The sequence below is a fragment of the Zosterops lateralis genome (assembly GCF_965231275.1).
Source record: "Zosterops lateralis genome assembly, chromosome: 5".
Taxonomy (NCBI): domain Eukaryota; kingdom Metazoa; phylum Chordata; class Aves; order Passeriformes; family Zosteropidae; genus Zosterops; species Zosterops lateralis.
The window spans coordinates 45,521,674-45,543,048 of record NC_139766.1 but is presented as its reverse complement, the minus strand read 5'-3'; the positions used below and the strand labels follow the sequence as shown (position 1 = coordinate 45,543,048).

The following is a 21,375-nucleotide window of genomic DNA, read 5'->3' as shown; positions in this document are numbered from 1 at the left end:
GGCATCCACATGTATAATTTATTACCTATAGTGGGTAAGTACTTAACAAGAGTTATAATAAACCAGCTCTGTTCATTCATTTTTAGATCTTAGCATACTGATTCAGACCCTAACTGAAAGTGAATATACAATCAATGTCAGGCTTTTTATGCAGGTTTAATAATGTAGGCCTGCCGAGGTTCTTTAATTAAATAATTATTCATTGTTCAATCAGAATAGATTGTTTCACTGTAGGGATTGCAGGCAAGTACATGCAAAATCCACCCTGAACTGATCATGTTTTAGCTGCTTACTGTAATCCTGAGTGATAATCTTTGTCACATTAAAAAAAAAAAAAAAAAAAAAAAAAAAAAAAAAAAAAAAAAAAAAAAAAAAAAAAAAAGGAAAAAAGTTGCAGTCAGGTATTAAAAATGTAATGTCTAATTCTGAGATGATCAAAGAAAAGCATGCTAAGGTACAGTTTGGTGGTGCTGTGAACAAAGTTATATCAGTCTGATAAGTGGGAAAAGTGGGTTTTGTAGACGGTTCAGATTCAACAGAACTGTCACCAAACCCAAAGTAAGCTAAGGTGCTGAGCATGTGGGGAATCAGGAAATCTGGGTTTGGATATTTTACTCATAGCCCCCTGTATTCAAGAGGTGGCAAATGGAGCTGTTAAGGGGAGGTGCAGTAAATTGCATGTTGTGTGTGCCTGCTGCACACGCCAGTTCCCGTAGGAGGGTCTGCACAGGCAGAGCAGCCTTCTTATTTCTTCTGAGAGCATTGGAAATGAAGAAAATCTGTTTGGCAAGGGGGCTACTGCTTGTAACATCACACAAGGCTGGCTTCAGATGGCCCCTGCTGCCACGGCATGTCATTAATGCAGCTCACAGCAGCTGGACTGAGAGGACTTCAGTGTTTATTAGGGGAATATAATCATTTAAGCCTGAATAAGCTTCAAAGCTCTAATGTGGCTGTTTGGCCAACAGAAATGAGATGTAAATTTGTGCTGAATAGCCACTGATTACAGAAAGATGATTAATGTGAGGTTTAAAATTGATTTATGGGTGCAGTTGTCAAGGCCTAAGCCATGAATGTAATATTATCTCTATGAAAAGCTTTGGGTAGATTAGAGACCAGGGAGCAGTGGCAAAATAATGCATTTGCTGGAGGGTCTGATACAGTGTATGGGTTGTCTGTAATGTAGTCAAATTTGGTATACGCCTGAGAGGTTAGGCTTTGCCAGTGCAGCACGTGGATAATTGTATCATTTTGCCTGAAATACTAGAAAACCAAGAAGTTTAATCTGTTTTATTTTCATTAAATGCGCTTTTAGATCAAGTATTTTTTTCTCTTTTACTGAAAACTCTTAAATGTGTACTCACTTGCAAGAAATTATATAAAATCTATTACAATGATAAAGATGAAGAATTTAGTTTAGTTTTTGCAAATTTTTTGCTGTTTTGTGCATTAAAAATAAAACAAGTGCTTTGTGTTATTTCAACAGTACTGAACAGTTAGAATCCCCGCATAGATTTTGATTTATTTAAATATTAGGACAACATTAAAGTAACAAGGAAAACTTCCTTTCTTCCTGCTTTTCAGAGTTGTTCTGTGAACTTCTTGGTATCATGAGGTGATGAGTAACATGAATAATATCCCAAAAGCTTTCAAAATCCAAGTATTTGGTTATAAATCTAAAATATGTCCTACTCTGTGTCCTTCTGAAAATCTGGCTCTGTCAGCCTTCCAATGTTAAACCATGTGGTGGCAATACTGATTGTTCTGGCCTTTGTTAAATTGCTCTGCAATGAGTGTAACATTAAGCAGTGAAAAATGATTTAATGGTATTGTGTTTCTTCATTGCTTCTTTCATGCTCATCTCCATTGTCTTTCCCTCAATTGCTGGATTGTGATTTGAAATGGATGTTTTAATTCAGATGTACAGAGAATTTCCAACCTTTAAAAAAATAAACCTGTGGGAGGGGAGGTGAGGTTTCCAGATAGCACATTACTTTGTTCTGGGATGGAGGTCGGCGCAGTCCCTCATTAGGCATGCTGGAGAGGGGCTGGTGCTCCTTTTCATTTCAGTTCCACTAGCCTCCAGCTGGGTGCTCATTCCATTTGGATTCTGGTGCTGACATCTTTCATTGATCATGCAAATTATCAAAGTCTGAGCTAAACTTCAGACCCATTTTCATTTTTTTTTCCTCATCTATCTTAGTGTGCTGACTGAAAAGTCTGGGTGACTTTGTCCTGATGTTTCTCCATTTTTCAACAACTTGAATTGTCTTTGAACAGATAGTTTCATTTTAAGTATGTACTGAAAATAAATTTTAAGGGTTTAATTGTTCTTTCTTACCTGTTTGCTTGGGTGGTACTTATGTAACAAATTGCTGCTTGTCTTTTGAGCTGTTGTTGCAGCTTTCCAGGAATCTCCATTGTTTCTCAGCTAGTTAATGGTGCAGAGCAATCCAGGAATTGTCAACTTTTGTGTTACAGGGAGTTTCACTGAGGAGTCTCCTGCATGACCTGCTGCAGAAATGGAAGGTGTGGCAGCAAACCTTACATGCATACTACAATTTAAAAAGAATATTGAAAAATTGTTCAAGTAGCAAATCCAAATCTTTACACAGCAGGAGTGGATGATTATGAAGTTCCCCATGTAACTTTAGGTGACTGATAGTGTCTTCACATGTAGCTCTTCTTGAGAGGAGCAGTCATGCTTTGTCTCATAGTTTCAACATGGGGCTCCTCTGTTTGGTGTTTTCCCTCAGCTCTGAGTAGTGTGAGAACCTTTCTTGGCATTACTTCTTGAAGGAGGAGGATTTCTAGCAGTCCTGATTGCACGCAGGATGATGAAAGGTTGACCTGAATGGAATTAAAAATATCCTAAACACTATAAGATACCAAAGTATCCACCCAGATGCTTAAGCTCTCAGTTCTAAAAATTGCATTTTTTTAAATGCAATTAAATGTCTACTGACTACTGATGTCTACTGACAAGCTGTTCTGAGTATTGGAATGTGCAGTTGGCAGCAGTGGAGTTAGGATGGAGCATGATGGTGCTGTGAACATTCACCCAGCTCGTTTTCAGTGTAGTTTTTTTATAGTGGAGATGAAACATCAATTATCTCCCCATCTTTGCTATTCCATCTCCTGCCCTTTGTCAGAGTGCAAAGCCAAATGTGAAACCTTGGCACCAAGTGAAATTGAGTCTTGTTAACTCTTGATGCAGTGGGGAGTAGCCTTTAACATGAAGCAAAGCCCTTTTTCTCCTCTTAGCATTTTTGCTGCCCACACATTGCAAGGGGTCATTCAGAAGCACATCTCACAGTTCCTGTAACTCTGCTGAGGTGAGAATTTGCCCTTTTAGTGGGTGGTGGTTGTGGGGATGGTAATGGAAGTGACTTTCTAAGTTTGCTTTCTGCTAGGCCAATATCACAAATGGGCTACGGAATATGTATTTGACTAATGCAGAAATAGAGAAAAAGTATTCACTGGTCTGATGTGGCACATCTCAAAATCATGCTTTAAATTTCCAGTTCATACCTCTTTGCTATTTGCTTCCCCCACTTATGGTTTAGTGTATGAAAAATGATCCTTAGCTTCTTGCTGGGAAATCTCCAGTAATCAGTGAGGAAACTCATATTTACTTCAGCTAATTAGCCTCAGGATATTCTGGAGCTGTGTGTTAACCAGACTACGCAGCTTAGTGACCAGAGTGGCATTGTAAGAATCAGCAGGACCCTGCAATCCAGTAGAAAAATAAGAAGAGTAGCCCAAAAGTTATAGCCTTCTTACTTTTGTTTTATTTTCCGGGTTGGAAAAATTGGGAATGTGCCAAGCCACCAGAAAACGTTCCTTCTTCAGAAACTCAGCTTTGATTAGGCCAGATTTCCGCCTGAGCAGGGAGATTAATCAGATGCTTTCTGTCCTCTGTTATCCATTATGTTTTGAGCTTGACTAGTAACTGCTGTCAGTAGGAATATGTATCTGTATGTATAAATGTCTCAGTTGTAAAACCGCCATCCAAATGAGGTTTGAGCCTCGGGCGGGGGCACTGTCAGATATATGGAAATAGTAAGATCCCAGGCAGTTGCAACTGCTTCTGGTATTTAAAGGTTTTAGTAAACTCTTGCCAAATGTTGTTTGTATTGAACTCACTGCAGTTTCTTTTTGACACTGGCTCCTGCCTTGAAAATGAGCTCCAAAGCCCCTAAACCAGGCTGAGAATGTGTAAAAAATAGCTTCACCTTTTGCATTATAAAAGTGGATGTTGGTATTGGAAAAGTTTGCACAAGTAATAAATGTTTTGTTGCTTGGTAGCTGAAATTTAAAACAGTGTGTTTGAGGCTGAAAGAAGTAGTTTATATTACTCCAGAAGAGTTTTTCATGCATTTTTTATCTGCCCTCTATTTTGTTTAAACTCAAGAGGTGAAGATGGTAAAAATGGTTTGTGAGGCTCTCAAAATAACTGGTTTCTGTTTTACTGATTTTTCTTTTTTGTTCCCCCCCCCTTCTTTCCTTATTTGATCTAAGTACATGGACTGCCTTGTCTTCATGATTATTTATATTTCAAATTTGTGACTTACTGGAAAAAGTTGTGTGGCTCTAGTTGGAGTCCTTTTGCTGATTGGTGCAGGGCAGAAGCAGCTGAGCTGTCCCACTGAGCAGGCACCTTGCCCCAAAGCAGAATTTGAGTTTTAAACCTGTGTGGTTACCCTGGCACAAATGCTTACAAATTGTTGCCCAAGGGTGCTGTTTTAAGCAGAGTCAAGTGACCTGGTACTGATGGAAGAAGCTGGGCAAAGTTATTTTGATGTCTCTGCTCCTTGCAGTGCTCACCCATTGGAAGGAGCAGGATTGCAAACAAACGTGTGGCATTGTTCCAGGTTACTGCATTCTTCTACTTGAGAGTGCTTTGGATCATTGTCCTTGGCTGTGAGGGGGAACTAAGCTCCTCAAGTGCCCCATCCAGGTGCTGGTGGACTCTACCATGATCAGTAGGTCACAGAGGTCATACATATACTTCTTGCCAATGCCAGTGTTCAAGACAAAGCTCTTTTGCTCCTGCCAATCCTGAGGTTAGCATTGTTGTAGAGGAGACTAACAGTTAACATGATTTTTTGGGTTCTTTGTGTTTTATGTTCTTGTTCTTTGAGCAAGCAAAGCCCATTTAATGAAGACTGAAATACCTCCTGCAAAATCAGGCTCTTGCTTAATCATATGGCTCCTGAGCTGAAAATCTGAGCAATGCCACATATCACAGCTTCTGTTGATAACACTGGCAATATTTGGTGGCAGGATTTGAAGTCCTTGAAACAGGGACTGGCCTGTTTGTAAGTGCTGTTTTATAATAGGCAAGATAGTGACAAAGTCAGCCTTATTTTACAACTAGCACAGCCCTGCAAAACTTTCTGCAGTGCAGAAGAAAAGATATGTGGTGCTCTGCCTGGCTTTCGATAGAGATTTAGCCTTATGTGACCTCACTGAAGTCACTGAAACTGCACAGAGGAGAGCCTGCTGCTTGTTTGCTTTAACTGTGTAATACGACAGCAAGTGGAAACCAGCAGGCAGCTAAAAAAAAACCCAAATCCACAAGTTTTTGGGTTTTGTGATGGGAAGGAAGAAGCAGGTTGCATGATAAAGTTGAGTAGCGGGAGGGCACATTTGTGAGGGAGCTAAGCTGGAGGCTATTGATTGGTAGCCAGGTCTTAACATCAGCTGCATAAAAGGAAATCGAAGAGTCTGCCCAAATATTACCGGGGTGAAAGGCAGGATAAATGGTACTGAGCCAAACAGCACAGAAGGGCTGGTGTGCCCTTCTGGAAGTGCTTTTCCCTTGGCATAGGGATTGCATAGCACCATACCACACTGTCCTCTGCACCAGTATGTGCTTGTGGTGGCCTTAACAGCAGTATTTTGAGGTAAAATTGCCTTTCTGTGGGCAAAGCATGTAGACTATCTCTCATGCTTTCACACATTCAAAGCCTGAGATCAGAGATACATGCCAGGCTTGCTTTTTTCCACAAGAAAAAGTAAAGTACATAAATCCTTTTCTAATTTTACATCTTTGTGCCAGTAGATACCTGAGCATATACAGTATGCATATGTTGCAGAGCTCTGTGTGGTGGGGTGGAAAAATTAAATAGGAGAGGATGAGGCTTCTCATACCATGGAGCCTGTGAAATATGTAGTGGGAAGAGAGGCAGATCCACCGCCCTTGGAGTGAGGGAGTCCTGCTGGGAAGGTTTCAGGTAAGTCTTAGGAACACCTTTGTTTAATGTTCTTAAGCTTCCTTTCCCTCTTAAGATACCTAGGATTTTGCTAAAGGCCCAATTTCTTTTTCAGCAGTGTGGAATTAGGAACAAAACTTGAAATGTCTATATTGCCTTTAGTGAATACTAAAGAATGTGAATGAGTTAGTGTAGACCAGTAACAAAAACTCATACTGCAACCCCACCCCCATCCCCTCAAAACCAAATAAACAAAAGCTGTGAAATTTTCATCCCTGCTGTCAGTATTTGGTTTTGGGGCAGCAGCCTTTCACTGTGCTGTGGTAGAAAATTACACTCCTGGAATCTCTGAGATTAGAAACAACCCTGAGTAGCAGACAGCTGGTGAATGTGTTTTAAAATTGTCCATTTAACCCAAGGCTGCTCCACTGAATGCTTTTTTAACTCTTATATTTTTAGTTAGATGTGTGATATCTTTGGCCTTTCTATAGACAGACAGCCTGTATGAACTGTGTGCTTCCTATGGATGGAGCTGCATTTTTACTCGCCAGCAGTAGTCTGCTGGAAATTTCTCATTCAGAAATAGGTCTTCTATAAATGATTTAACATCAGGCCATTGAAATGCATTTGTGTTTTCCTTCTTAGGGCTATTAAAGATGTAGAGAAAACATTTACCAGCAAATTAATGGTTGCATTTTTGTTTTAATCCTGCAGATGGGGTTGATTTATATCTCAAAAAATATATGCTGCAGAGAGGAATTATAACATTACACAATTTTTCAGTTGTACTTAATTTTTTTTCATGCCAATAATTTTCATCTAGATGCTGTCTCTTTAATGTGGTGGGTTTTCTTTCTCATTAACTGAAAGGCACTGCATTTCATCCTCTGGTTTGTATTTCTTTGTTGGCTGAAATACTTTTCTGAGGTCTGTAGTGACTAGGAAGCTGGAACCAGGCAGAAGGTGCAGGGGTTCTTACTGCCATCTCCATCTCGTGGAGGGATGTAAAAGCAGAAGGGTGGCAGCTTGCCTGCAGTCTCTGGGGGAAGGCAGATCCAGCTGAAGAGAAAGAAATGGTGTAGTCCTACATGCAGATAGGAGAGAAGAAGATTAAATGACAGAGCAGAGATTTTGCCAAATACTACTGGCTGCTCTGATAAAATCTGGTTGACTTTCCCTTGAGGATTATACAGAGATAAGCAGCCTTAGCTCATTAGCACCTGCCCTTTCTCATGGTCTGATGATTGCTTTAGGTTTGATGGCAGGTGGTGATGACAGGATTTGCACTGATCTGGGGAGCAGTACTGGAAGTGCAGCACATCCTGAAGCCTGAGATGTTAGGCTCTGTGCCGTTTCTTGCAGCTGAGATTAGACTCTAGCTCAGTTCACTGATGTATTTGTGCTTGGACATTTCTCCTCGTGGTGTTTAGTGCTCTTAGTGCATGAAAGCAACCATTAGAATCACTGCACTTAGTTTTTCAACGAATGAGCTTTGTACTCACTCCCAAAAGCATAGCTCCTGAAGCAGCGGTGGAAATGAGCTTAACTGCCTAACTCTGGGGAGCATCACGGTTGGGTCCTGGAAAACTGACCTGGCAAGTACAAAAAAAGCCAAGTGATGCTTTTCAGCATGCCTTCAACTTAGGTCACTAATGATATTACTGCAACATCACAGACACTGTAAATGTCAGTTCTATGAAAGAAGTACACATTAATGCTCTTTAGATGGTGTGTAGAGTTATACTGTGTACCTTGTGGCCATCCATACACATCTCTATGTGATAAAATTGGTCTGAGCAATTTTCATCCTGAAAGGCTTTGCACCACTTCCTGCTAGAAGTTAACACTTCCTCATATATGCTCATTGATGTGAGCAGTTCTTCAAGTGATCCTCTGGCCTTCAGCCAGAAAAAAGCAAAGTTAAAGTCATTAGGTCTTTCCTGGACTATTTTGGGATGTGCTCATCTGTCCCCTGGGCTGATTTGGCAGGGATCTCTGTGTGGGTTGGGGGAAGTAGAGGATAACTATCCCTTTTCATCAAATGGAGAATCACCACCACTTTTATAAATATAGGACTTTATATAGTGTCATGTTTTAACCCCAGGCAACAGCTAAGCACCTCACAGCCTTAATCTCACTCCCCACTAGCAAGTGTGCAGATCAGAAGGGTAGAAGTGAGAACTCATGACTTGAGATAAAGATACTAAAATAGGTAAAACAAAAGGTGCATGCCAGAAGCAAAGCAAATCAAGAAATTAATTTACCACTGCCATGGGCTGGCTGGTGTTCAGCCATTTCCAGGTAAGCAGGGTGGTGTTTCCATTACAGTCTCTATCCATGGGCCCTTTGGACCAGACCATTTGGTTTTAATGTTGCAATGAACTCCTCTCCTTGCCCCTGCTTCCTTTTGGACTTAGCCACAGATTTCAGTCCCTTATGATTTTACCTGCTCAAAGTGGAGCCTTATATATGTGCCACAGTCTCTTCAGCATGTACAGGCTGCAGCACTGACATAACCACAAGCACAGATGCTTTGCAATGCACCTGCTCCAGCATGAATGTATCCACAGCTGCTTAGGGCTGTTCTCCCATGTGGACTAATCCCCAGGTCGCATTCCTGCCAACTTAAGTTCACACTGTAGTTCCAGCTTGTCCAGTGTAGCATCACAGAAATGTCAGTGATGGCCTGGGCGTTTGCCAGCGTGCCACTGCTGACATCAAGATGTTCCCAGGCCCAGCAGAGTAGGATGGTCAGCAGCTCAGCAGGCAGCAGAACCAAAGAGCAGCCACAAACAGGCATCAGGCTTTGGTGTGCAGTGAGAGAGTCAAGCCCCATGGCAAGCCCAGGAGCCAGTCAGTGAATAGCTAAACAACAATAACAGCTATAAATTCAATCTAGCACATAGGAATGAAACCTGAAACCCTTCCAGCCCCACACTGGCCATCAGAAAAGACTGTTGTGGTTTAACCCCAGCTGGTGGCTAAGTCCACACAGCCGCCACTTGTTCACTTCCCCTGCAGTGAATGAGTGAGAAATCAAAAGAATAAAAGTGAGAAAACTCATGGATTGAGATAAAGACACTAAAATAGGTGAAGCAAAAGCCATGCACACAAGCAAAGTAATCCAAGAAATTCCTTGGAAACACCACTTCCCATGGACAGGCGGGTGTTCAGCTATCCCCATGAAAGTAGAGCTTCCTCACATATAATGGTGCCTTGTGAAAGCAAATGCCATGATTATTCTTGTCCCCAGTTCTTTCTTTTTTGTCCCAGTTTTATGTGCTGAGCGTGACACCATATGGTCTGGAATATCCCTTGGGCCAGGTGGGATCAGGTGTCCCAGCTGTGGCCTCTCCCAACTTCTTGTGCACCCCCAGCCTCCTTGTTGGTGGGGCTGAGAGGCAGGAAAGGCCTTAACTCATGTAAGTGCTGCTTAGCAGTCACTGGAACATCTCTATTTCACCAATAGCGTTTCTAGCACAATCCCACAGGTAGCCTCATATGAGCTACTATGAAGAGGGTTAACTATCCTAGCTAAAACTAGTACAATGTTAGAGAAATTCACTTGGAAGAATATATGTGCAGTATATTTATCACTTAAATTAACCACCATTGTTGAAGAATGGCCGTTTTCTGTGTTTAATTTCATGTATCAAAACCTCCCTGTTTACTGGAACATAGAAAATCTAGCTGTTGAACTATTCTGTGTTACATACACTTCTTGTATTTTTATTCAGTGAGTCTCCTGGTAATTGTTAATTGCCTCTCCTAAAGTTAGGCATGAATCCTGCACAGATCTGCCTGGTTTTCACTGCTGAGGTACCTTTGTCCAGTTCTGTGGTGCTGCGTCTTAATCACAGTAGAGTTGTGGCCTGTTTAAGCCCAGAGACACAAAAAGGGGTTAGAAATGAAAGTATACTGTTTGCCCTGGCAAAAAATGTCTTTGGGTTAGGTTTGTTACTTGGAAGACTGGTGGTACATATGAACTCTGCACATCACAGTAGGCCTGTCTTCCTGCACAAGTCCCCACTTTCACATCCAAGGTGAGAGAGGAGAAGAAATGTTATTCTGATGATGGTATTTATAATTCATTTTGGACTGTACCATTGGGTTATTTTCTCATGTCACTTCTTGTTGCTCTTTTAATTTAAAATGTAAGAACAACATTTCGTTTAAAAAAAAAATCTTCATTGTTACATTGACTCTGAGGATGTCCTGTCTCAGTTCTGCAGTAATGACATCTGGGCTGAGAACACTCTCAGCTTTATCTCAGGCTGTATTTCTGAGGGCCTTTGGCCCTTAGAAGATATGCAGCTTGAAATGGGAGTACCTTTGAATTATGCTCTGTGCATTTCTTTGGGGCTGCAGCTGTGACCAGGTGTGTGCAGCAATGCTGAGCAGAGGATGGAGGAGGTGTTGGGAATTAAGCCCTTGCAGATGAGTCAAAAGTAGAAGGGAAAAAGGGAACCAACGCTGGCTCTCCTGGGTTCTTTGCTGCATTTAGATGGTTAACCTAATCTCTTAATGCAACATTATGTTTGTCAAAAGCAGAGAGGAAACGCTAACGTGTATCTGTTGTAGGCACAGTTGTGGTGCTGCTGACTCCGTGCTGCATCAGGAAAAAGCGTTTCTTCCAAGTGATGCCCTTCAGAGCATGGCTAAGATAAAATGAACCAACAGTTGTTACAATTCCCACAAAGAGCTGCAAAAAGTTGCCTGGAGCTCTACTTAAAAACCTGTGTAGCACATAAACGGCTCAAGATTTGCAGATCCCTGTAACCTGTGTTGGAAATCATCTTCTCTTTGCATGAGCAAGAACTACTCTGGCTAGTGCACTTGGGGAGAGCAAAGGCTCGTTTATTTCATGTATCACTCCACTGATTTTCTGGCATGCTGTTTGGTGGGGGAGAATAGCTTGTAGAAGTGTGGTGTTCCTTATGTGGGGCAGTGATTTGAGGATGTGGTAGAAAGGAGCCTGGGGACATGGGGACAGACGAACTGTAAATAGCTTTTTTTTTTCTCCTATGTGGATGCATTGGAAATGCCCAGAGAAACGACCCCATCTGTTTTTGTTTTGTTTCCTAAGTGAATACTAGTGGACAAAGCTAGCAATATGTTTTCCCACTTTTGAACTGTCTAAAACAAAGGGTTTTTACTACCATCCTTTTCTATTTATAAAGGATCATTTGTCTGTCTTTATCAGGGATGTATTGAACCTCAGGTACAAAAAGCTTGGCAATTAAAACATTTTTTTCTTCCCGAAAGTCATGAGTTATGAAGCCCAAGATAATCTTAGATGGGACAGCTAAGAGTTTGCATGAGTTGTGACTGTTTTAAAAAAATACTTTTCCTTTTCATACAGTGGGAAGAAATTGGTGAGGTGGATGAAAACTACGCTCCGATACACACATACCAAGTATGCAAGGTAATGGAACAGAATCAGAACAACTGGCTTCTGACCAGCTGGATCTCTAACCAGGGGGCATCCCGCATCTTCATTGAGCTCAAATTCACCCTGAGGGACTGTAACAGCCTTCCAGGAGGACTTGGGACCTGCAAGGAGACTTTTAACATGTACTACTTTGAATCTGATGATGAAGATGGGAGGAACATCAAAGAAAACCAGTACATCAAGATTGATACCATTGCTGCTGATGAGAGCTTCACGGAGTTAGACCTTGGCGACAGAGTGATGAAGCTCAACACGGAGGTGAGAGACGTTGGGCCCCTAACAAAAAAGGGATTTTACCTCGCTTTCCAGGACGTGGGTGCCTGCATTGCCCTGGTCTCCGTGCGTGTGTACTACAAGAAATGCCCGTCAGTAATCCGTAACCTGGCCCGCTTCCCTGACACCATCACGGGCGCGGACTCCTCGCAGCTCCTGGAGGTGTCTGGTGTCTGCATCAACCACTCGGTGACTGAGGAGGCACCGAAGATGCACTGCAGTGCAGAGGGGGAGTGGCTGGTGCCCATCGGGAAGTGCTTGTGCAAGGCAGGGTATGAGGAGAAGAACAACACCTGCCAAGGTAAGGGTTTGCAGGGAGGGCGCTGTGCTCAGCTTCCAAGGTGATGTGCAGTTGGGCTTTCTGCTCTTCCATGCTTTTTGTGCCCAGTTGAGTTGACAGCAGTGGGTCAGTTTCTCACTTCCACTGAGGTCCTTTGAGTAAGCATTACAGCAGGAAGACAGAGGCCTGGGCTGAATGTTGTGGCACTTGACACCTGTATGCAGGTGCTTCTGGTGCTTGCAGAGCTGCCAACAAGTGGAATCTGGCATTCTGCTATTACCTTTGGAGCACTGTACTATTAGGTCCATGAGGCAATTGTAGTCTTATCTGTTATTTAGAGATTTATGTTATTTTTCCTCAGTTTCAGGGTTTCCTTATGAGTCTTGAAAGACTGGTTTCTTTTTTTCTGGACTGTACCAGGGAATGTTTGAAGTTAATCTCTCTATAGAAGATGCATTTTATTTTTGTATTTGAAGGAGTGTGTTTTTCTGTCTTTATCACTCTATGGGGGGCTGGGTGTTTGATGTGGTCTGAGTTGATTGATTTTCTTCTCTGGTAAATAATTTAATACAAAGCTGCTCAGCTGTTCAGAGTTAAACTTAAAGCCTCACTGATAAAAATGCTTCCATATGTGTTGAAGTTTTCCCACCAGTAGCTGGCTGATGTTCCCAAGTTGTTGGTCAGCATAGGCCTCCTGAATCATCAGAGGCCTTGTGTAAGAGATCTACGGTGTCTAAAGCTCAAGACTTTAAAAAGAATACTTGCAAAGAACAACAATTTACTCTAAGTGTAAAATCTCTTTCTATGGTTTGCTGTATTACATGCTTGTTTTTAAAATTTACTGTTCTGTTGTAAATACGTAAGAGGTAGCCTAAAACTAATTTGCTTGTAAAAGAGAAGAGTAAACAAATAAAGATTTCACTAGAGTTTGCTTTTGGCAAAATTAATATATATTGGTTATCAATCCCATTTTAATTGGCTTTTCTTTGCAGCCACTTAATAACAGATAGTAATAGATAGTGTGGGGAAGGCAGAGGAATTCCACTTCAGCTGAAGTCTGTGTTGCATTTTCTCTTCACCTCACTCCAGACGTTATTGGTGTTTGTAGTGTGGTACAAAGAAGAGATCAGTGCATATCCACAGCAAACTGTGGCCTTGATCCATGAGTCCTCGGTCACACTCTTGTGACCCTGAAGGTAGTTCAAATCTCTTCAAAGGTTGACATGGAGAAAAAATGTAATGTTTGAGAGAAATGTTTGTGTTGGAGAAACCTCTACTAAACAGCATGTGGATTTGGGTTCTTGACCAGAATAATCTCCTTTTTCTACAGATGTCAATACAGCAAAATCTGTCTTGGTTTTGGTTTTGCTTTTCCTGTGCTAATAAAGATATTTCCCCTTTTTAGGGGGGAGAAGAGACTGACTCAATGTTTAATACTGTTCAGTGGGAACATTAAGTTTAACATTATCTCAAGTTGAGGAAATACAGACTGCCACAGAGGGATGTTGGTCGATAGATCAGCAAGGTTTTGCTTACTTATGGGAGAAAATACCTGTCACAAAGTGACAAGGCACTGGTTTGGGGCTAGGTCTAGACACTGAGGTCAGTCCATCTATAGGAATTTTTGGAGGAAAGGAGTCCTCTATTAGTCACCTTTCAAGTCCTGTCCTCTGGTGCTGCATTTCTTGCATTTCTCAAAGCACTCTAAGAGGTCTCACCGAAAAAAACCAAAAACACACACAAAACCAACAAAAAAACCACAATAAGCACACAAGAAAACCCCACTATTAAAAAAAATAATCAAAATTAACCAAACCACCAAACCCAAAGAATTACAGATTTAAATCAGAAACCTGAAGCTATCATTGAAGAAGCTGTGCTGCCTGTAGAGGGGTTGCATCTCTGGCAGTGTTGAGATAGAAATCTGGGGTGTGCTTTCAGAAAACCTGAGTGATTAAAGGTTGCACTTTCCATTTTTGTGTGTAGGTTGGGGTTTTTTTAAATTTGTTTTTCCTAATCAAGAGGACAGTATGGGGCCTCTCAATTTCTGACTGTGTTGGATAGGCCTGTGATCATAATTAGGAAGGGTAAAGATGCTTTGTGGTGGTGTATCCTTGTCCTGTTCTTAAGGTATATCCACATAAACGGCTCTCTACCTCACCTATAGCCTCCACTCTCGACAGGATTTTTCTCACTTTCTTGCTCTAGAGGTGTTAAAACCGGTAATTCCTTTTTATGGGATAGCCCTAAATTCCATCACCAAATCAATAGGACTTGAGTGCCTTTGGCAAATTCTGTTTGAGGGCCTCATTTGGATGCCCTGTGTTTAACTCAGGTCATTGTGCCAAACATCTCCTGCTGGCTGGTTCCAAGAAGCTCTGTTGATAGGAGGCATTCAGCCTTAGGCAGCTCAGGAGGTCTGTATTCAGCATGTACGGGAGTTCACATCAATATCCTCTGTGAGTTAAATGCTTTCTGGTTTGGTTATTGTTACGTTCACAAAGATGAGATTGTCTTCTAGAACAGTGAAGTTAAACTTTGCATCCCTAAGCAGAGTAAATAACATCAAGAAAGGTCGTATGTATTTGTAAATGCTGAACTTTTTTTCACAGTCTGATTGATGCTAAGGAAATGCACTCCATGCTTGACATAATGATGGTCTTGGCACTCTGCTTTGTAGCTTTCACAAACACCTAAATAACTTCTGACCTTTGGTTTGTAAATCACTTGGGTGCATTTTGCAAGTGGTCTCCCAGTTTGCTTTCACTTAGTAAGCAGGTTTTTCGTGACCATGCTTTGGGAAACATTTTCAACCCAGAAGAGCCTGGCTTTGTTTATTAAAATTTCTACTGCAAAGATGACATTTTCCAGTCTCTAGTGTCACATCTGGACAGAGCAGACTACACTCTTTTATTAGCGGTGATGTAAATCCCAGTCATCCTCACAAACATATGGGAACTATTGAAATCCCTTCTGCCTACAAATCATTAATTGGCAACGATGTTCTGAATTCATCATCTTGTCAGCAGGGTTCCTGTTTGAAGAAGGCACTGACAGTAACAGCTGAGCAATTTCTCTCACTAGGGACTCTGAGGTTGTAAATATGACATGGTCTAATCTTCTTATATAATGTGCTCATTCTTTCAATTAATACAGACAGCTAGGTAGTAGTTACTGTAAAAAACCCAAACTACTTGGATTTTTACACCTCTTTGGGCAACATGGCACATTTATCAGCAACTGCTAGGAACAGCTAGAGGTAAATTGCAACTGTTAGGACATTGTTGTAAAAGACCAGTGTTAAGGTTCATTATTCACAAGAATATACTGGTGTACTAGTTAATAAGAGAAACAAAAGCAGTTGCTCTGTGAATTTCCATGCTGGTTTTCAGAGTGGTGGTTTGGTACCACTGGACTGATGCCTATGGGCTTTGCCTCAGTTCAGCAGGTGCTTTCTGAATGGAACTTTGAGTAAAATGCCCACTTTCAAGTCTGCTCGGCCTGTTTCAAGTCTCCTAATGGTGATCTCTGCCCTAGCAGGCAGTACTTAACCAAAGTGGAGGGACAGATCCTAAAATGCTGTAAAAATTGGTGTAGTGTCACTGACATTTCTGCCTTTACCCATTTCTGGGTTTGGCCAAAAAAAATTATCTGCACAGTCTCTGATTTCCTTTTTCCTGCACTGGCATAGGTGAGTTTTACTGTAACTTCACTTTTAGTTGGTTACTGTAAATAGCAGCACTCACCGTTCATGTTTGTGTAGGAAATTAATACCATGACAAGAGCAGTTTCTGGCATTTCTCTTTGTATTAATCCTCACCTTCATCCCAATATGTTTTCAGTGAGCAGCAAGAAGTACTTATTTTTGTGCCTTTAAAGACAGTTGAGCCCATGCAACTGGAAGAGAGGAGATGTTGACATGTTAAGCTAATGAGAGCCAAACATACTTGCAGTGGTGAGGTCCTGGTAGTGTCCAGTGGGCTGCAGGCTAGTAACTGCAAATGTAATTGGTTTTGCAGAGCCTGATCTTTTTTCAGATGACTTTAAAGCTGAAGCAAAAATTAATTAAATATTTGAGTAAAGAAGAAATGGAAGAAAAGAAAAACTGCACAGAAGGAGAGCCAAAGTGAAAAGGTGAGTAATGAGTTCAGGAGGTCATGACACTCTCCTTTCTGAGAACCGGTACATGCTGCCACTTGAAGAGACATCAAAAGCAGTACAGTTGGTTTTAGCTAGCTAGAATGTATAGACAAGGTTACAGATGTTAGAGATGGACAAAATAATGGAGGAAAACTCAGTGATACCTTTCTTCACCCTTGCTGCCTTCTGAGGAAGAACATTGAAACTGAAGGCTAGAGGAAAGATAGGTTGAGGTATAGTTTGTGCTTTTAGAAAGGAGCTGCTGCAAGAAAAAATACCTGGATTTTTTTCTTTTTCTTTTTTTTTTTTTTTCTTGTAAAACACCCCTAGAATGTTCAAGCCCTTCTGCTGTCTTAAATATTGATGTTTGATTATTTTTCCTTGAATCAACTTTGCTGAACATACCTCAGTGCATTTACAAAACCATATTTATTTTTGCTGATTGTTCATTACTTGTGTTGTGATTCAGCTGAGCTCTTGCCAAGAGAAATGAGTTTCTTACAGAAAACAAGGGCTGCAGAAAAACCTTGTGTTCACAGGTCTTTTATTTTGGGCTTAATTAAAACTAATTGACATCTAGCTTATATAGCTTAGAAGTTTACCTGCTGAATCAGTTCTTGGATGATTTTGTTGCTGGCTGATTTGGGATGAAGCAGAGCTACACATCTTCCTCCAAAACCAGAGCAATCAGTGCAGACTGTTTGAGGGCACTTTCCCAAAGCAGTGATTGCCATCCCGTTGATCAGGCACTAGAAAGATATTCAGAGGCGATTGTTTATTTACAGCTGTGGAGGAGGGAGCAGGCAGAGGTAGTGACCCTTGGCTGGCAGGGGGCAGAAGGCACCATCTGTGGAGGGTTGGGAGAAAACTGAGGACTTAGAAATGTAGTGATGGCAGAGCCCTGCTTTACGAGCCTGGTGTTTCTGAGTCTGCACAGCAGCCATCCCAGAGGCCTGACTTGCCAATAAACCAGATAGCTGATACCACAATAAAGAAAACCCTGTATATTAGCATATTATGTGTGGTTTTCTCGGGTGACACAGTGCAGCACCTCAGCCATTGCCTTCCCTATCCCTTTATTTCTAGAAATGGAAATGTGCTGCTGCACAACCTTATTCTGAAACTTGATCTTTTGGTCCAGAGCAGATAGCGTTTGTGTTTTTATACCTGGTATAGCTGCACTAGGGGGACAACTTTTCTTGAGTCCATTCTACAGCTTGCCTTCCTCTCTGCCTCATGTTGGCTGAATTCTCTCTCTTCTCCTTGTTACCTATGCTAGAAAGGCAGCGTACTGCTAAATCCTGCCTGTCTTGTGGGAGACTTCCCAGCTGGGGCTCAGGTGGATAAGGCAAGTGTGCTTTTACCTTCGTAGTGGAATGGAAAGCAAGCAAAGTCCAGGAATAAAAAAAACCACAACAACTCTTTTTAATTGTCCTACTGGGAGGTGATTACATAGCAAGAAAAACATTGATGGAAATATTTGGTATATGGAGAATACTGAATTTGGAAATACAGTTGCCCCTCCAGGGAGTTCTTTGCCCATCATTCATACTTCTTGTGCAATTTCTGATTAAAATCAAATTGGCTGGGAGTATAGCATGCTATGTGTTTATATAATTATGAGCTGAAGTACCTAGTTAATTTTAATTAGTCACAAACCCAGCCAGTGTCAGAATAGCTGAATTTTTGGCCACACAGTGTGTACTCTCTTTTCAAATGTAAAGAAAATCACTTGAATGCAAAATGCAGTTGTCACTGGAGAGAGACTGGGTTTTACTCTGTAGAGAGGTGTGTGCATGTATATATTTAGGTGTTTTGTTCTGCAGCTGAAATAACTAACAAGAGCAGGGAAAAGTTTTGCACATATCAAAATTGTATTGCAACAGGACTGATTAAATATTACTCTCTTTGTTTTGTTTTGTGTGTGTATATTTGCCCTCCTTATTAAAGGAGGCATGGGGTCCATCTATGGGCAATACTTTATGCTTTACTAATGAGCTGTAACTTTCTTCACTACCTTGTATACTCATAACCCAAATGACTGAAGACCTTTCCTTTGTTCTGCAGCAATGCTTGTAGGCTGCTACTTTGACCAATATAACCTTCCTGTTCTTTGTAGTCTGGCTGTTGTGCAGTCACCTTTCAGAAGGACAGTTAAGAAGTACTTTATTCCCTTCACAAATTATAGATTGAACAGTGCAAATAAAATAAGGTTTGGAAACAGTTTCAGAAGTGTAAACTGTGAAGGTCATGTTTGCTTCTTAGCCATAAGATATTTTTGGCACAGATCTTAGGGTATGCTTTTTAGTCTGGTCCTAGATAACTAAATTATATTTACTTGAATGGTGCCATTGTTTGGTTTTATCATTCTTGAAGATATTGTATCCATTGGTAGATTAAGGAATTTGTTAAGCTATAGTGGTGGCAGAGATGTTGCAGGACAAAAGGAGTGTTGGCCATTATGTGGTTAGATTCCTTTGATTGCTGCCTTTGACTTTGAATGGCTTGGAAACAGCTCACTTATTAATTGTGGTTTTTATAAACAATTAAAGACTCTGGAGAAACACTAAGGATAAAGTGCATGAATGTTTGTTGGCAATGTAGTGAATTTAATTGCCTTGATTTAAGATACGTCCCCAGCTGCCCACTCTGCCCCAGTGCTGGAAGCTGCTGCTGGCTCTGTAAAACTGGATAGTTTGCCCATGACTGATGTGATCAGTGGAGTGCTTGTCTTGATGAGCTGGCCTGGTGGCACTCTCCCTAGATGGTGATCTGTAGCAGAAGGGTGGCTGCAGCCACTTGAAGTGCCAAGGGTCCGCCAGAGCTTGTTTGTTAGAACCCTCATTGTGTTCAGTGAGAATTCTCACTGTTTTGTTCATAATTCGGGTTTTCAGTTTTGTATTTCTCATTTAGAAACACTTAGCAGTAGTTAATGATGTGTTGACATTTCAATAATAAGCTTTCCTCTCTGCATGCTTCACATCTTGACCATTTTCACTTGCTCTGGGTTAAAACTGAGGCGGAAATCCAGGCTCCACAAAAGCAGGCTACAGTCATGCCTTGTATAGACATATTCACAGCTTACATTTTATTTTTTTAGTAGAATAAACTTGCATTTTTTACAAGGTAAGTGTTCAGTAGAATGAAGTAAGAGCAAAGAGACTGTGATACATATGTCTCTAAAAAGAATCTGCTCTTCATGATAAAAGAGATACCCGTTTATTTTGCTGGAAGATTGCTCATTTTCTGTCACTGAAGAGGTTAATCTAGAATAGACAGACTTGTATATATGAACAACACAGGGTTAAGATTGTATTGAACATAGTTCGGATAAGCTTCTATTTTTGATTTCCCTCAGGGTGAGGGTGTTTAAGTGATTTTTAATACTGGAGCAAACTCAGAGGGGTAGGTGTTACATAAACCCCAAAATGCATATGCAAAACAGATTAGAGGAAAAAAAAAAAACCAAACCCCAAGACAAAAGAGGCAATTCCAGGCTTGTGGATGTCCCTCATTATTTTCATACACCTGTCTTTATAAATTTAAGTCCTTAAAAAAAACCAGCTGAACTTTAAAGAACTGGGATTTAGGATGACAGCTTTCTTCTCACTGTAAATGACAGTCAATCAATTTAATGCCAAGAAAAATTCTACTTCCCTTTTCCTGAAAATTCAGGATTTAAGAGCTGCAGATAAGTGGCAGTATCAGGACCCCCTGGCTGGGAGTGTGAAACAAGACTATCCCTGCCTGCATTCCACTTCATGCCACCCACAGTTATATTCCTGGAAGCAGGATGGGTGGGAGAGGATACACATCAGCAGAGCATCTTCATCTGCATTTTCATGATTCTCATAGAGCCCATGTAGTAGTGATGGTGGAACTTCCCTGACAGGTTTGCTTGACCAGTGAGGTTGTGCTGACTTGAGATGCGACCTGTTCTTGCAGTGACACTTGGAGGGATATCCTGAGCCAAGTCCTCATGGTAGGCTTTGACTACTTTATGAGTATTTTTGCTGCCACTTGAGAAGTGAGTGTTTCAGTGTGAGGAAAGTAGTTAATGCAGACTATTAAAACCGCTTCCAGGTCATGTGAAGGGCTTTTCTCTGTTGGATCTTGAACTACCCACTTCATGAAGTAGGTCAGAGTCACTATTCCCGGTTTTACAAACAGCCTTGGGCTGGAGACTGAGTTATTCAGTGCCATTCAGAGACAAAAACGTGAACCAGGATTTTGGGTATCAGTGCTGTACTTGATCCCGTGTGCTCTTTTTATACTCTTAGACTAACCTAAAACCCTTTTAAGACCATTCATCTCCAGGTGGATTCATTGGGAAATAACAATGAAATTAACATTCCTCTAGAGATGGAATTTGAACAGAAACTGTCATTTCAAAGGGCGTGCTTTTGTACCTCAGTTAGATGCTTTCTTTCAAAAAAGCCACTTGGCCTGGAGTCACACTTTCTGAACAGGACTCTCTCATCAAACAGAGGTTCTGCCTAGTGTGGCAGCCAGAGAATCCATCTCTGCCCAAGAGTCCATTTCACTGCCAAAACCTCAGCATTATTGAGTACCAGACCTATATATATAAAGAAGCATCCCCTGCTCCAGAAGACGTCCAGTCGCCCTGCATGTGTGTGACTGGTATTACTTGAATAAAGTGAGCCTGTCTAGGGAGCCAACATGATCTTTGTTGAACTCCAAGTGATGGTTGCCACCCAGGTGAAATGACTGTGTCCTGCATGGGCTGAAGAGTCGCTCTGGTACAGTGCTGATTCCACAAATAATGCATTAGAGGGCTTACACTGAGTTGGATAGTCTGTCATCCCATTGCAGTGGTGACAGAGGTCACAGCATTGCCTTCAAAAGCTGCCTGGAAAGGAAGCTTTTTAATTACTGCAAGAGCATGGGGAATGTGCTAATTTGTAATTTGGTGGAAGCAACCTGCGGGCTGCAGCTTCCCAGCTCCAAACTGCTTCTCAGATAGCTTGCAGTGATAGAGCTAGGACTGTGGA

General features: G+C 41.3%; 1 protein-coding gene across 11 annotated transcripts in view; it reads left to right on the top strand.

Annotated features, from left to right (window-relative positions):
• EPHA5 (EPH receptor A5) overlaps positions 1-21,375 on the top strand; it is a 221,462-nt gene that overhangs the window by 16,573 nt on the left and 183,514 nt on the right. For all 11 annotated transcript variants that reach the window (XR_014590209.1, XR_014590210.1, XR_014590211.1 and 8 more), the window contains exon 2: positions 11,581-12,244. Coding sequence is in view for 3 of the 11 variants with exons in the window: in XM_083862287.1 (XP_083718413.1) it covers positions 11,581-12,244 (664 nt within the window). In the remaining 8 variants the exon portion in view is untranslated. The remainder of the gene's footprint in view (positions 1-11,580; positions 12,245-21,375) is intronic.